The sequence below is a fragment of the Porites lutea genome, chromosome 11 (genome assembly GCF_958299795.1).
Source record: "Porites lutea chromosome 11, jaPorLute2.1, whole genome shotgun sequence".
Taxonomy (NCBI): Eukaryota; Metazoa; Cnidaria; class Anthozoa; order Scleractinia; family Poritidae; genus Porites; species Porites lutea.
The window spans coordinates 16,577,843-16,593,998 of NC_133211.1; the positions used below are offsets into that span (position 1 = coordinate 16,577,843).

General features: G+C 38.2%; 1 protein-coding gene across 1 annotated transcript; it reads right to left on the bottom strand.

The window, feature by feature from the left end:
• Nucleotides 1-494: 494 nt before the first annotated feature.
• Nucleotides 495-15,583, bottom strand: LOC140953269 (SANT and BTB domain regulator of class switch recombination-like). The gene is made up of 22 exons (XM_073402768.1): nucleotides 15,245-15,583; nucleotides 13,491-13,725; nucleotides 11,376-11,508; nucleotides 11,128-11,168; nucleotides 10,651-10,860; nucleotides 10,497-10,555; nucleotides 9,563-9,657; nucleotides 9,299-9,364; nucleotides 9,070-9,153; nucleotides 8,821-8,931; nucleotides 7,776-7,853; nucleotides 7,195-7,390; nucleotides 6,149-6,338; nucleotides 5,291-5,507; nucleotides 4,738-4,807; nucleotides 4,572-4,637; nucleotides 3,640-3,787; nucleotides 2,285-2,342; nucleotides 2,103-2,179; nucleotides 1,800-1,894; nucleotides 1,060-1,160; nucleotides 495-639 (listed from the first exon to the last, which is right to left on the bottom strand). The coding sequence occupies exons 1-22, from the start codon at nucleotides 15,371-15,373 to the stop codon at nucleotides 600-602; spliced, it is 2,499 nt and encodes an 832-aa protein (XP_073258869.1). The 5' UTR covers nucleotides 15,374-15,583; the 3' UTR covers nucleotides 495-599.
• Nucleotides 15,584-16,156: the final 573 nt, after the last annotated feature.

Genomic DNA, 16,156 nt, shown 5'->3' on the forward strand with positions numbered 1-16,156 from the left:
TGAAGGGAAACCTCGTAAGAGACCCTTATCATTTTGAAGAAGGCATTGAAAAAAGCGCCATATGATAGCTTCAGAGACACGGAGGTAGGTTTGCAATCACATTTTGAAACGGAAAACATTACAAAACATATCAAAAGGTTTAAACTTCAAGATAAAGTGAAGTAAAACCTTGAAAGAAACTCATCGTAGCATCGGATTTTTTCCAATTTTTTAAGTTTAAAGAAAGCTTATACCCTCACGCAAGACTATTAGTTTTCGAATGACCCACCCTCCGATGTGACTGACGGAAAAAAGCTTATTTTAACTTCACTTAGGGATCAATCTGAACAACTTAAATAAAAATATTTACCATAGGAGTGGGCACGATCTTTCTTTATTTAGAAAAGATTGAGAGTTTTAATATGAGATGACAAAATAGAAATTCATTATATTTGGTTTTGCAATTCTTAATTCTTTTCAACATGTTTTGCAAACAGCTTTAATAAGAAAAACAATTAGAAAATTACATTTATTCTCACAAATGTTGTTTACATTGCAAAAAAATTATTTACAAAAAAGATGCGTGTAAAATTGACTCGTTAAATTAAGCAGTCAAGCCATCAGCTGGAAATCTTCAGAGGAATTTTTCGAACTCTTTGACTGTGGAAAACAAACCGCAAAACAATCATAATAAGGTTGAAAAAAATCAAGTAGTAGAATTAAAGGTACATAAAATATATTTTGTGGTCTCCGCTCGGCTATGCCTATGTAACGAGTGTTTGATATTGCATGTAGACTAAATTTTTGTCTATGCAGTCCATTGGTACAAGGTTCACAAGCGTGTTGTGAAGGTGTCTCTAATCTAATGATACTCATGTTACCGGCTTTCCTCCTAGGCCTTCACGGACAGTTTATTTTAGTGACGTACTAGAGTCAAATTCCATCACACCACGCGACGACCAACCCGAAATGGAACTAAGGTGAAATAAGCAAGGAGGGGAAAGGCTGAGATGTCAGTCATTCCTGTTTTTGTAAAGGGATGTAAGACATGGGAGGTATTGAGTTCAGTGTTCACATTACCTAGGACCTGTTTGTTGACTGCCTGACTGCGCCTTAGAAACAACTGGCTGCTGTGATGCCCGAAACTGGTGCTCTAGCTTGGAAAAAATCCCTCCTAGGTACTAAGACAAAAAGAAAACAGCGTTCTTTAGTACTCCTGGAACTAATTTACCGAAGGGGATTTGGTTGTTTTTTTGGATTTATTTATTTATTTGTTTCTTTGTTTTTTTGGAACTGTGTGCAAATTGAATATCGCGGTCATTATTTTCATCCTTGACCCAAATCTTAGCCACGAAAGACGTCAGTTCTAGCCATTTCACCCATTGCATCCATTTTTCCCATGGGTAGCAGAGGTTTTCTTTTCTTGCGTACGGCTGAATACTTCGGCGACTGCAGGCCGACAGATCTTCGGCCGAATGCCCGAAGTCACAAGCGGCGCCAGCTGAAACAACGCATCAAAAGTCTCTGGCACTGGACCCAGTTGTTGGTAGGCCGATCAGCCCTTTAATCTGCGTTTCTTTTCGTCTTGTTCAAACGCATTTTTCTCGGATATTTTGCTCTATTCCTTTTAGAGCATCCAATCATCCAATTGTAGGTAAAAAGAATTAATCTGAATTTGCTTTTAAAGCTTTTATTTCTGAATTCAAATTTTGTACTAACCCTGGGTTATCTTGACCCAGCTTTGAACAGCACGGCCCAGGGTTTTTTCTTTTTGGTCAACAGAAGACAAATGCAAACATCGTGGCAGAACAAAGCCTTACCTCCTTAGTTTTTTGTTTATTCTCAGTTTTGTCTGGTGGGATGTACGTCCGCTGTCGCGATAAATAAGACACCAACTCTGACATGCGCTTTTGATCTTGACAAAAGATAAAGGAAAACATGGATAAGTGAACAGTTACGAACAACAAGAAACAGTTAAAGCTCGTTACATTTGGTAAGCAAAACTGAAAAGGGTGAGGGTATTGATGCTCAGTTACTTTAACTTCAGGAGTTGGAAATTTTCCCCTGGGGTTTGAGGGATCAGCGGCATTTTTATCGGCTACCCCACCCCTGTTTAGGGTTACCTTCCTCTCGCTGTGCATCTTGGTTCCACCGAGCAGATCGCTGTGAATCCCATTTATAGCTTTTAAACGTACTGAAACTAAAAGAAAATGAACAACATTTCAACGCATTTCTAAATTTTCTTAGCAGTTAGACTAAATGAAAAATTAACACATTTGCATTAAATAATTTATAATGTCCTTACTCTTTTCTGGAGGCGGAGGTTATTTTTCGAGGTGGTCGGGGTTTTTCCCGTAATGTGACTGAAAGAGACATTTCACCAAATTGTTAAACAGAAGTACTGATAACCTTGCCCTACCAAACACCTATAACAATATACGAAGAACCTACAAATAGCCCGACTCCTTCACTCACTCACTTGTGATCCCGCAAGGGTTTGTTATAGTAGCTGTAATGAAAGGTAGAAGCTAACTTGATACTGGCCCGCAAAAAAATTAGAAGATTGGTAACTGGAGAAAAGGGGTGCTTACTTTTTACACAAAGCAACCGGGAGGAAATCTTTTACATAAACATAAAACTGTAAAAACTGACGTGGTGCAAGAACGACCCGCTACATGTACAATGTACATCCAAATCAGCTACACAGACTTAGAAAAATTACATCAGAGCCCTTATAGTGAGATTGTAAGGGACAGTCAGAGTCGATTGAACGGATCTTGAGAAACGCATGTAGCAGATTTTGCAGGGGCAAATAACACCACAAACTTTCAAAAGGAGAGAGGGTCTGGGATCGAGATCGTTCGAACGAACTGCGTAATTGCAGCCTGTTACTATAGTAATAACAGTCTGTGATTCCAGTTCAGTGAGGGTGGTATTGAGAGAATAGTGTTGTTAGTACTGCATCACTTATCGACGGAAGGGCGGACGGACGGACGGACGGGCGGGCGAAGAACGAACGAACGAATGAACTTTATTTAAACATGGTAACCTTTAATTTCAACGTGAAAATGGTTTCCAAATCAACAGTGTAACTATCTAGTCTATCTAATCTAGTTTAAGAAACTAAAGTGCTCATAAATAAATAAAAAACGGTATTACAATGATTTCAAATTTGTACATCTATTTCTTATGTTTAGATACTCTATCATGTTCACTATAAATATCTTGTGTTACCTAATTATAAGGGTGGTCCATCCACAAAACACTTTGAGGCTATTCAATGCCTTCAATTCTCTAACATGGTTCGGAAGTGCAAGTGAGGATGAAAGTCAGGTTAAGTGATGGGATTAATTGTTTTAAAATATCAGTAGAGTGGTTTTCGTTTGAGTGTCGTAAAACCAAAACCAAAGTAATTACTCTGGCCAATCACATAGGACACAGACAATACATTGAACCAATCAAAACTCGAAGTAATTACATGTGGCTGACGCAAAGCGCGGGAAAATGCATGCGAGCGCGTCACAATTGGCTTTGGTTTTACTTCTGATTGGATGAAAAGGTGGCGCGAATCTTTTAAGCCAATCGCATCGTGTAGAAAGTGCAAAACCAATTACTTTTCGACACTCAAGTGAAAACCGCTCTATGTCGGGCGAAACTTACTATCATTGTCCTCAGACTCGGGTTGATCCTCATCTTCTCCCAAGTCATACTCATCCTCCTTGTTAGCTGCGGTAGTCTGTAGCTTCATCTTCCTCAGGGAGTTACGGTGAAGGCCTCGACTGCGACTTCTTCTTATGGATGGCAAGTACTGGAAAAAGGGGACAAGAGATAATTTTATCGATGTCTGTGGACAGGTGTCTCACTGGGAAAAAGAAAACAGAGTATAGAGCAAGAAACCCAAAAGAGACAGAGACCTCTATTTTTACAAACACTTTCAAAATCTATTTAAAACAACTATTAGAACGCAAGGAATTTATTTAGAAATGGGCTTTAGGTGATACATGTCTAAAGTGTAAATGGATAACTCAGTTCAGGGAGAAGTTTGTCACTTCCTATTGCGACCCACACTTTCTTTGAAATATACTGATTTTACCTAATTGTTCACAGAATATTATCTTGCAGAAAAAAATGCACTTATTTGAGTGTCAATGTATTTATCATGAAAGTACTAATTGGGGACACTTTTTTTATGTCTCCTGCCGGAGACGGGAACACCATTTTACGTGGTCATCCGAGCCACGCGAAGGTCAAGCCATTTGCAGGGCAAAGGCAGTACCTTCATTACTCAGTCATTTTTAAGACGCTGAGTAATGGTCCGGCCCCGGGAATCGAACCCTCGACCTCGCGCTCTGCAGCCAAGCGCTCTACTGATTGATTTTCCTTATCCCGTGAATACGCAGTATTAATTCACTCTAATTTCATTGTTTTGTTTTGTTTTCTTGTAACTATTTGGCAGTAATTGTTAGATACTGTTTCACGGGTTACGTGAAATCACTCCATATGATGGGATTTATCAGGGAAGTTTTTGGTTGCCATGCAATGTAACCACATCAGCAAACTACTCTATTAGTTCTGGCACAATTTTCTCCTACCGTTGGAAATTCAGAGACTTTCCTTTCACTTGGGTCAATCATGTCGGAAAGAGCGCTCGTATTTACCTGTAAAAAAATAAATAAAGAGAGATAAATAGAGAGTTTTCAAAGTTTCACGTTTGATGTAATTTTATATTTGCCCATGTTTAAATGTACTGTTTTTTACCTCAAGATTTTTGATCTGCATATTGGCAAGCGCCATTTCCTCCACACCAAACACGTTCAACTCTGCCGACCTTCAAACGATAAAATGAAATTGTAAACAACGACAGCACAAAACAAAACGAAAATAATACAAGAGAGTCATACGTTTTATTTTTATCAAGACCTTGTGCCCCAGGTATACCGGCCGCGAACAATTTAAAATAGAATGTCGTTGTTGTTGAGATCCAACTGTCACTCTAAACCTGAATTACATATCAGAGGAAGACACTTCAGTTTAAATCCGCATTTATTCTTCCTAACTGTATTAGTGGAGAGAAGGAATATGTAAAAATTTGATCAAGTCAAACGCACAGGTGGCCAATAAATATTGACTATAAAACTATTTACTACTAGCATGACTAGACCAATACCATGTTCTCTTTTGTTCCTGTAAAATATGATAAAATGGCAAAAGCAACCGTTTGTGGCATACACATTACATTACAGTGGTATTTTTTTTAAAATCCGAACAGTATCTTGCACATCTCATTTACGGTATCTAACTTAGTCATCACCTGGTACTTGACAATCTGCGATACGGCACACATATAACATTCCTGTGTGTAAACAAGTCCTCCACTATAGCGGGGTCATTGGTAACTTTCGTTTCCTCTGATGTTTTATTGGTTGGTAACTTCACAACAGGCGTCGCATGATGAGAAGGTTGCCCTGGGGCATTATCAGTAGCATCTCCATCCAAGGTGTAGTTTTTTCCTTCCTTGAATGACGTCCCTGAAAAGAGAAACCAAGAGGCCATTGTCCATTAAGGTTGCTGTTGCTGCTGGGCTGTGACGAACTGTATTATGGGACTGATTGGGGGACGGGCAATCCTTTTCTTTTATTGGGGAGTTTAAGCAACGACGAGAGACACGGTAACTAGAACGTCAAAAAAGCAGTTGACTATTTATAACAATGTATAACAATCTCGAAATATCACTCGTGGTATTTATGCCAAATATCACTACAAATCGTGCTATTACCTCTACTAATAATACGGAAAACACATACGGTTAAAACGTATCTTGAACTACTACTCATTTGTCGCACGAAATTTTAGTCTTACAAAACCAACCCGTTTGGTCAATTTATAGGCATGCACCGGCATAATGGGATCCTAAACAAAAACTTTTTGTCTGAAAAGTCTACAACAATGACGAGGACAAGAGTGAACCACAAACGCCTCATTCGCCACGATAGCGTTGCATGAGTTTTATAAGTAGATTAATGTACGCACAAAAAAGAACAAAGAATCTTAAAAACAGTTACTTCTCGGAGAAATTACATTGAGTGGCAACTTCATGATTTGCCCAAGTTTACTATAAGACAGCTCTAAGTAAGATTAAGTAAAATGAATTAATTTTCGCTTTTGAAACCTTCTCCTTGAGACTTGTCTTGGTCGCATTGTTGTTCCTTGTTTTCGCTGAAAGTTTCTTTATCAATGTTTTCATCAGCTAGGCTCTCCTTATTTTCTGTTGTTCCCGTTGTTGTTGTTGTTGTTGTTGTTGTTGTTGTTGTCGACTGAGGTGAACTCAAGGTTGGCTTGTGATCTCGTACACAGCATCCCTGATGGCAAGATAAATAATTGATTTTATCAACATCAACATTCAGAGGTTGTTGCTTAGAAATGGCTGCATGACTTTGAATACACACACATTGCATTGAACAGAGGCGGTCTCAAGCTCAAAATAATGCACTGAAGGATCGATCTAACAGATGCACACTCTCAAATAAACGCCCGTTGTCTAACGAACGCCTCCACTAAGTTCTTAGGGTTGTATCAGACGCCCCTCTCTAATAGATGCCCCACATAACAATGGCTAAATAATACTAGGGAATAATGGAATGGAGCAAATTTATTCACTTTCTTGCTTGATTAAAAAGAGTTTGCGCATTGCATTTTGTTCAATGTCAAGCCAGTTTAAAGAAAGGACACTGACATCAAATTGAGATTTTAAAAGGCGATATGAATCTCTAAACGCCATAGAGGAATGGACTGGATAGTTTGCTATTTGTAAACTGTGATGATATATTCGCTGAAATCACGGGTTTTGTTGAGTTTGTTATAGTTGTGAGAAAAAACGTCTCTCTCTTTTAAACGCCTCCTACCTATTCCTTAAATTTAATAGACACCCCGGGCGTCTATTACTGTAGATCCTTTACAGTATTTGTTAAGAATTAGTGCAACGATGTGAGTAAGAATTTCCACAGATATAAAAGTTACTATCAGAGATTTGAACAGGTGAAAAACATGAACTGAAAGCAAGCGTCAAAACAGTGCGCGAGAGGGTCAAAGAGGGAGTGATAGGCGCTGGCTGCCATGGCGCAGGGCACAAAACGTTTCACATTATTTCCTCGAACATTTTGCGAAGGGGATAAAATCGAAGCTGCGTATTGGAGAAATAAAAGAAGATTAACTTACAGAAGTCTCCAAAGATGGATCAAAATGCAGGACTCGCTGTTGACAGCAGGGATACACTCCAACTATCTTGGTCGACGTACACTCCATATTACCGAAGTCTACAGTCATTGGATGATAACTGCAGTGGCCTAGCTCACTGCACTGGAAGAAGTTACCGCAACGATGGCAGTAGAGAATGTTTATAGCACCCCACAATCTTCAAAATGAGAAATCAATTCAAAGCAATAAAGTAGGAGTTATAATAGGAATTTCAACAAAACTGCCTGCTGGCCTTCTTTATTCGGTCGATTTGGTTTTACGGTTATCAATGTTGTGACACACCACACACTCTCGCTGTAAATTTATACGTCAAACGTTCTTTACTTAGCCTGCGAACAGCAGACGCATTCCGGGTCGTCGCTTCTATCCCTCCGAAAAATAGTGTGCTATTTTTCGGACGGAGAGAAGTGACGACTGGAAATGCGTCTGCTGTTCGCAGGCTATTCTTTACTTGGTTCTAGGCAAAGACCTAAATAAAGGCAATTTTTTTTTATCTCGGGGCTTACGCGACTGAGATTTGTAGAATCGAAAAATTCTCTCACCTCCAGTAAACTTCTTTCCACGACTTAACGTCTTCTCGTAAACCAACAAGGTACTCATTCACATCCCAAGTGTGATCTCTGGAAATAAACACAATTTTTTTTGAGCTCGCTAAGTCACTAGGCGAGCCGAGGAAACGGGTGAAATTCAGGCGAATACGTTTAATTCACTGTTACATGTATTAAATTCGTCATACTATACCGGGTAGTTTTTCGTTTCGACACGAAAACCTATCCTGTATCGTATGAACATACCCTAAAATTATACTCGTATGCGTACGATCAGCTCATTAAACACCTAATCAGATTATTTTTCTATGCAGTAGAGCTCCAACACGACCCTCTTAATGTTTATTTTCTCTGCACAGCACACACAACAAAATCAAACTTTACGATAACTTTGACCTTAAAGATTTTCAGTATTTCAAATGTGATCGAAAGAGATCGTACTTAAGTTAATTATCTACATTACGGTTACCCTTGGAACGAAAGGTTTTTATTTTTTGCGGGAGGTCAGGCAGAAACGGTTACTGAAGTCTGTGCTGGCACCCAGGGTACATAACGGTTAACCCCTCTTGAGAAAAAATATATTTGTCACTAGTAATCCATGTTTATCTCCCTAACCTAAACCATCCGTAACAGTCCGTAATTCTTGTAGTATACAATTGACACTTTGGTGCTATTCTTTTTAACTAACCTAATACTCAAAGTTATTTTGAGTTTTGTAAGTTGAAAATTATGATTCAAAATCATGATATCGTCTTCAAATTCTCGACGATGTAACTCTTTCCTTTTTAACTCATACGTTGCGGGGAAATGCTCACCCACCCCTCCCCTAAGCCAACATTAACACTTACTCCTCACTTAGGGCAAAATGTTGGTTTACGCGAGGGGTAGGTGGGCAGTTTCCCAGAAACGTATAATAATCCGAATAATTTTCCATTCAGTTCTTTTCAAATCTGTCGTTACTCCTACGCGAGCTCTCTGAATCAAAGTTGAAACTTTTACAAATTAAAAAGGAAATGAAGAGGCCTCGATCCGCACTAACCGTGAATGAACGTAAGTAACTTTTCCTCTGTGATTCACCATCATTCTGTTGGCAACACATCGCAGCTTACTCTGTGAATCGGCAGTCAATAGTTTTCCACAAGCGATGCACCTTTTTAAAAGTAACAAAAGTTAATAAGCACACGAAAATAAGACAAAATATTAGTGAAAACCAGACTACAATGTTATTCAGAATTACCCCCAAAAAATGCTTCGATATTTTTCAAGCACCTGAAAACCTTACTCTTACCTGAACATTGTGCTTGCATTTGATAAGGAAGTTGACGAAAATCTTGGATCAAACAACTCTTCTATTTTTTTACAAAATAATTTGCTGAAGAAAAATAAACACAGAGTCATTTTCCTGAAGTAGCAGATACTACGAGAATTATGGATAGAGAAGAGGTTCAAGTTAAATAAGTGAACAATTTAAAATTGTATTATCTTCATCTTTGTAAGATCTAGTGACATGAACTCACCTCTTAAACTTGTCCTTGCGATCTTTGACGGCTTCCAATTCATTATGATTAAAAAGCTTTGCTATTCTGAAAACAAAGAGAAAGAAAAATATCTAATGAAGAAGCAACTTAAAAAAGATAAAAGCATCTGAGCAAATTGTGGTTATAGCAACCGTGGCCTATGTTCTCCATCATGTTACTCTGTCACCAGGAAAATTTGTCTTAAAAGGAAGAAATCGTAATGTTCTCTTGCTGATTTGAAAAGTGATAACAAATAGCACATACCTTGTAACTAACTTATCGTTGATGCAATTCATGTTACAGGGTGTTGCCACAATGGCTGACATGTTTGCATGACAAAAGTGGATGCACTCCGTTACCTACAAACACACAGATACAATAATAATTAAAATACACATAGGGAATAACTATTTTTATTACTTGCAGACCGCATAGAGAAGTATTCCAAAATATTGTATTATTACCTATGTTTAAATTTCTTTCTCTGCCCTTGAAGCAAACATTTACATGTATCATAACTGAACCTTTTTAAAGTAAGTTACTACATTAAGAATTTTTGCTATACATGAATACATGTTCATGATTTCGAGTCAGTACGTCCAGAATTGTATGCTAATAAAATTCATGCTTCACAAGGTGTTCCCTGGCCAAAATCCTAACCAGAAGAAATTCTGTCAAACCTGAAGTCAAAAATGGGTCATTTATTTGAACAAAAAATACTAAACAGATAGAACAGAACACAAACATCAAAGTTGAACATCTTTAACCTTCAGAAAGCCATCATTCCATGGACACTCTCACAAGTTGCCCATTTGTACATTACTTATGGAAAACCGTTCTCTGCATAACTTGTTTGATACCAAAATAGTCTGAACCAGTGAACTGTAGTGCTGGGAACATTGCAATGCAGTCAACTGAAGGTTTTTTACCTTCAAAAAGGAAAGGCTTATTACAGCACACAGTTGATAATGAAGTGTCCGCATTAGCTGGGTTGTCTTTCTATGAGAATCTGTTGATTGAGTAAGAAACAATTGTCTGTTGTTCGCATTAACAGGTGTCCGTATTAAGCAAGTTGAATTGTCAGAATATAGGGGCTTTCCCAAGGGACAAGGAACACTGTCCATGTTATTCTTGATCAACATCTCTGGTGTCATGAAATTTCTGAAGGTATTCTAAACAAAGTTTTAATGACACTCACCAGTGCATCCATCTTCAGGAAATCTGATGATATTAAGATGGATATGACATTGTTTGGTTCTGTTGGATGTAAATAAAAAAATAACAACTGAATTAGCCTTTAAAATAAAGTAGCAAAATAGAATTCACAGCAATTTCACAATCAAAAAGCTCACCAAGTTTAGGTTTCTTTTCCTCGACCCCATTCTTGTTCTTATCAGGAATTCGTCGTTTGACATATTTCATCAACCAGTCAAATATTTGCACATCACAGTGAACAGATATGTCCACTTCCTCCCACCTCTGTGCCTCAACTGACAGATATTCAGCAAAATATCTCATCTCACTAATCAGCAGATCCCTTGGACAGGTGAAGTCTTGTTTCACTAACAAAAGTTAATAAAAAAAGTCCATTGGCAGTTATTAAATTCTCTCACATTTACACTTATTGCACATATGCAGCCTGAGTTTTTACAGATACATCAAATACTTACAGGCTACTGTACTAGACTAACAAGCTCTTATACAGTAACAGCGTAGAGAAATTTCACTTCAATGCACAAAATCTACATCATGGACCCTTGAAATCAACTTTAAAGTTTTATTTTGATAACAACTCAAAAAGGAAAAACAGAGTAACAACAACAACTCACAGTTCTTGCTTTCATCGCAAACATGGATCACCATGTTGGGCCTACAACAAAGATAACTAATATTATAAAAAAAACTTGCTGTCCCTTACAAGTATTACAGTGAGCATACAGCTGCAAGACATTAGAAGTCTTTCTTTGGCGCCAAAAATTATGCAAATTATATGGTCAATAATGTTTGCAGACAGGAATTAATAAAATGCCAGTTTATTTTAATAGACATATAATATATAAAGAGAGTTTTTTCTCACCCCTGTAAAGATTCTATGTTTGATGTCAGTGATGCTGTTGATCTCGGCACTTGTCTAAGTACTGACCTCTGTGTAAAATCACAGAACATAGTTACAATGAATGTAATATGGCCTGCCCATTCCTTGTCACCTCCTGATTGTTCAAGATATTATAGACTAGCTCAACACTGTAGACATATCTGATCATCTTGAAAGAGGGTGTGAGTTATGTCAGGGATAATCAGAGTCTTTCTATTTTCCTAATGTGGTGTCCCAGACTTCTAGCATGGATGGTAAGATTTCGTGGAGAGAATTATTATGAATCAAATTTCTGTAGACTGTTGGGTTGGTCAGTAATTATTTTTAGGTTGGGATTACACATGTAACTATGATTACTTACTACCTTATTCAAAAATCAAAATGATGTTGTTTGAAAATGTGGGACAGAAATCTGGGGCTGTTGTTTTGATTTTGAGTCTCAGATTAATGGTGTGCTTGGGAAAGGGTGTTTTCAAATGTCTCAGGATAATAAAACTCTCTTAAACCCCTCTTTTTTGCTATCATGACCTCTCACAGAGTACAGTGTATTCTTAAAATACAGTCAGATCTCGCTCTATGGACACCCGCTTAATACGGACACCTCATTATTACAGACAGTTTGCTTCTGTCCCTGGAGAAGGCCCTTACATTTTCTCTAAATTTAACCTGCTTAATATGGAAACTGGTTGATGCAGACAACAGACACTTGTTTCCTGCCCAATCAACAGATTCTCATAGAAATTCAACTAAGCTAATACGGACACTTTCTATGGCCCTCACAGTGTCTTAACAATGGGGTTTAACTGTATACATGTACTGCATAGTAACTCATTATGTACAGCAGTAGCAGTACCTGTTTAGGGTCTGCAGTATCAGTGAATGGTACAGCCTCTGATGTCCTAAAATAAGGATGGAAATTACAGTGTGAGGAAAAACAGGAGATCCAAGGCAAGGAGCAACACATTCATTTTTGCATTAGTTTAGAGTTTCACTGCACACTCGTCAATTCCCACTAGTCTACTACAAATGCTGTACTACTGTAGAAACATTGTGTTATTCAGCTTAAGATGAATTTTTCATTCCCCATACTTATCTAATAAGTTAATTTAAAAAAATATATACATTTAACATACTTCAAAAGACATTCCTTCCTTGCAACAAACATTTTAAAGTAAAAATAGCTCATTAGATATTAAAACCACTCCTCATTCCCCCAAAAAATCCACCAACTGTAACACTAAATTATTGGTATGTTAAATATGAATTTTTTAAAAATAAGACATGATACTGATAAATACCTTTCATGCTCTGTTTGATGATGATGGGACAACACATGCAAATAGTAATGATAATAAAAGGAAATAAATATATATACTAATAAATTTCAAGGTGAAGGAATGGTGGAGGACATAAAAGAGATGACTCAGGTCTCAAAAAAAAATTAAATCCCAGCTTGTCCTTTGGGCAAGCAGCTGTCGAATTTTACTTACTTGGGGCCAGTTCTTGCTCGTCTTATAAGTTAACAATTTTGTTTGGGATACTTGCCTGACCCTTTGCCTATTGGGCAAGTATTAGTTTTTAAAATTATTTTACTGGCCCAGCAAGAAAATCTTCATTTGTCAGACTACCAAACAGGACTTTTTTCACATCCTCTGACTTTCAAAGGTGATCATGACCTTTCAATAAACCATTAGACTTAGTTTCCTGCTTCTCAAAGCGTAGGAAAGTACATTGGGACCAAGCACTTACCACTATTTCTATTATTTTGTTTAAGGACAGGTTCCTTCAAGGTGTCTGCAAAACTGGAGGAGATTTCTCTAACATAACTTTTTTCTTTTGGAAACCTCTTATTTATTGTACTGAACTGAGATTAAATTATCATTTGAAATTAAAGGGACAACCTTTAAATTTAAGTCACAAAATTTAGATAAAAAGTGATGGGTACATGTAAGTATGGCAAATATCAGCTCCGACCTTGTGGTTTTTGGCCCTTACTTCTGTACTGGAAAAACTTAAGTCAGAAAGAAATCCTGTGTTGTGCCATTTCTTTGAATAAAAATTTAATATTTACCTGACATTAATAGAAAGCGTTCCTACCTGATCCAACGTGATTGCCTTTTTTGACAGAATTAGTACCTACAGCACAGGGTTGTGAGTTCTGTCTCATTCCTTGAATTTTATTCACCACATTTAAATTTTTGTCATCAGTAAAATGTAGCACAGAGTTTAAAAATCCAGAGAGGCTCCTTGTTCTAGAAGATGAACTGAAGGCAGGATGTGCAGTGCTTGTTGACAAGGAAGATTTTTGTATTTCCTTCCACCTCTTTGCACACTGAAAATAAGAATGGACCAGCAATAGTTAAGAGACTCCTAAAGAATCAATAATGAATGGCTAATTATATATATCATGGGTATAGCTAGGGGGTCCTGTCGTGCCCATGATCCCCCTTTTGTTAAATAATATTGTTTTATGTCCTTATAATTCAGGTGTTGAAAACAAACAAATCCAAGGGATCATTGGCCATAAATCTTGTAAATAGGCTTGTCTCTCCCCATGCTCACTGCCCATCTACAAAAAAAGGTCACTTCAGCGTGCAAAGAAAGTTGTGTCCAATAGCCCCGGGCTAGTGGATTTCGCTATCGAGCTAGTGATTTTTGTTCTTAACTTGCCCAATGGGCAAGTGCTGTTTGTTGGGGAAATTCAAATTACAGAAGGATTGTAATCAATCCTGCTAATCAAAGAGGGTTTTGGGGCTAGTTGAAATGACTTGTGGGCTAGTACATGCCAGCTACAGCTTGCCCGAATAACAGGCTGTAAAACTGACTTTCTTTGCACCCTGCACTTTTAGTACAACATGGCATAGATGTCAACATGTCAATCTGATAAGTACCTTGGGTGTGATATAGCTATGCCCCTGAACAAAACCTCTAGTAATCTGTGAAGGTCACAAAATTACCAATTTCCATCTTCACTTAATTAATGATGCTTTTGTATAAATCTTAATCCATGGCACCTCAAGTTTCATATAAATGCAGTGATGCCAACATCTGCAGAGCTGAATCTGGGGACTTCCTGTCTACACTAGCCATTGCTTAGTGCTTGCCCTCATCCACCTTCCCCAACCCCACAAAGTGCTACTAGAAAGAAAACTACAGTATAAATGGATCTGCAAAACAATTTTTGTTTCGAAACTAACGTTAAAATATCAGCCTACATGTGTGGTGCAGAAAAGTTTAAAAGTTCCCCTCACCAGGGAGAAATTCATTGGCCTGTATGGGATACCACAAGATTTTCTTTGCATTTGGGAGACTCCTGAATTATGCTGGCCAGTCAGAAACTCTCACTTTTTATTATACACTTCTGCATTACTATTATTATTATTCAAAAAGAGCCACACTTATTAAAGTGAAAGTACCTAACAGTCGATACTGCTGTAGCCTGCGTTGAAAGGGGAAGGGGAAGGGGGAATTTGGGCGTGCGCGAGAGTGTGTGGGGCGTGCGAGGGGGAAAGGAAAGGAAACTTCCTTTCCCTCTCGCACGCGCCCAAATTCCCCCTTCCCCTTTCAACGCCGGCCATGCAGGCTAATACTGCTCCCTCGAGAAACTCGCCACAACAGCTGGTAAACGATTTTTGGATCATTAACTTTTTTAACGTTGAATGCTATTGGCGGGACATGAGTACTATCGGCAGATCAGCTAGCTTTTCGATGATACATGATGATAGATTTTGATCGATCTGTTACGCCCTGCTTGTATTACAAGTCCACCTTGTAGATGGAAGGCTATTGTAGCTAAGTAACTTGACAATTGACACCTTTTATTCAATAATGTACACGCGAAAATCTCAAACCTGATGAGAAGTAGATCCGGGAACAAGTTTGGCTACTACCTCCCAGTTTTTATTCTCTGCCTCTCTAAAGTCCGGCGAGTTCATCAGAGTTCGCAAGATCAAATCCAAAGCCATATTTTCTGACGACATCCTGATGCTTGTGATGTAGTTTGAAAAGATAAAAGTATTAAAGATCTATTACGATCAAATACTTTCCATAAGCGATGAATCGATATTATCAAGAAGAGCATGGTCCATCTTTGTTACTCAGTAAAATGTAACAAAGCATTATTGATAAATTAGCTTCAAAATTTTTGCGAAGTCAAGAAGTCATATCAGCAGGACGCCATCTTGTATCTAAGCACCATAGAGTTGAGCCCCCGCATAAAAATACAGCGGTTTGAGGACTCTACAAGGTAGATACTTTATATATGATTCCTATAGTGTACCTTGCGTATTACACTGTATGGGGAATATCGGGCCTAGGGGATATATTGTACCAAAAACCAAAGCAAACAATGTGGGGTGGGTGCGTGTTAGCCGGCGTGCAGACGTCTCCTGTTTTAACGAAGCAAATCGGAGACGTCTGCACGCAGGCTGGGGGCGTGTTGGCACTGCGTGTTTGACTTACTAAACTTAATCAGGCGAGGGGGGTGTGGTCAAAATAGGGCTTAGGAGGGGTGACCTTGATTCGTCGAGCGCCCGTTCTGCTCACTTGTGCTGAATGTTTAAAGGTAATGTTTACACTCATAAATTCCTAAAGCTAATGCTTAAGGAGCCCAAGTCTAGCGTTCAGAAAAAAGTAGAACTGCTATTCCAGAAATCCAGAGGCGTTGTTGGTTAAAGTTTTATTGCATTATAATCATTTACACCGTAAGACACAAATTACGCATGAGCCACGTGATGTGGTAGGCTGTTTGATTTAGCTAAAAG

Coding starts and splice junctions, on each gene's coding strand:
- LOC140953269 (XM_073402768.1), bottom strand. CDS start 15,373: ATGTCGTCAGAAAATATGGCTTTGGATTTGATCTTGCGAACTCTGATG. Junction 2,343..3,639: donor CGAGTCTGAGGACAATGATA/GTAAGTTTCGCC, acceptor TGTCTCTTTCAG/TCACATTACGGGAAAAACCC. Junction 1,161..1,799: donor ATAAACAAAAAACTAAGGAG/GTAAGGCTTTGT, acceptor TTTTTGTCTTAG/TACCTAGGAGGGATTTTTTC.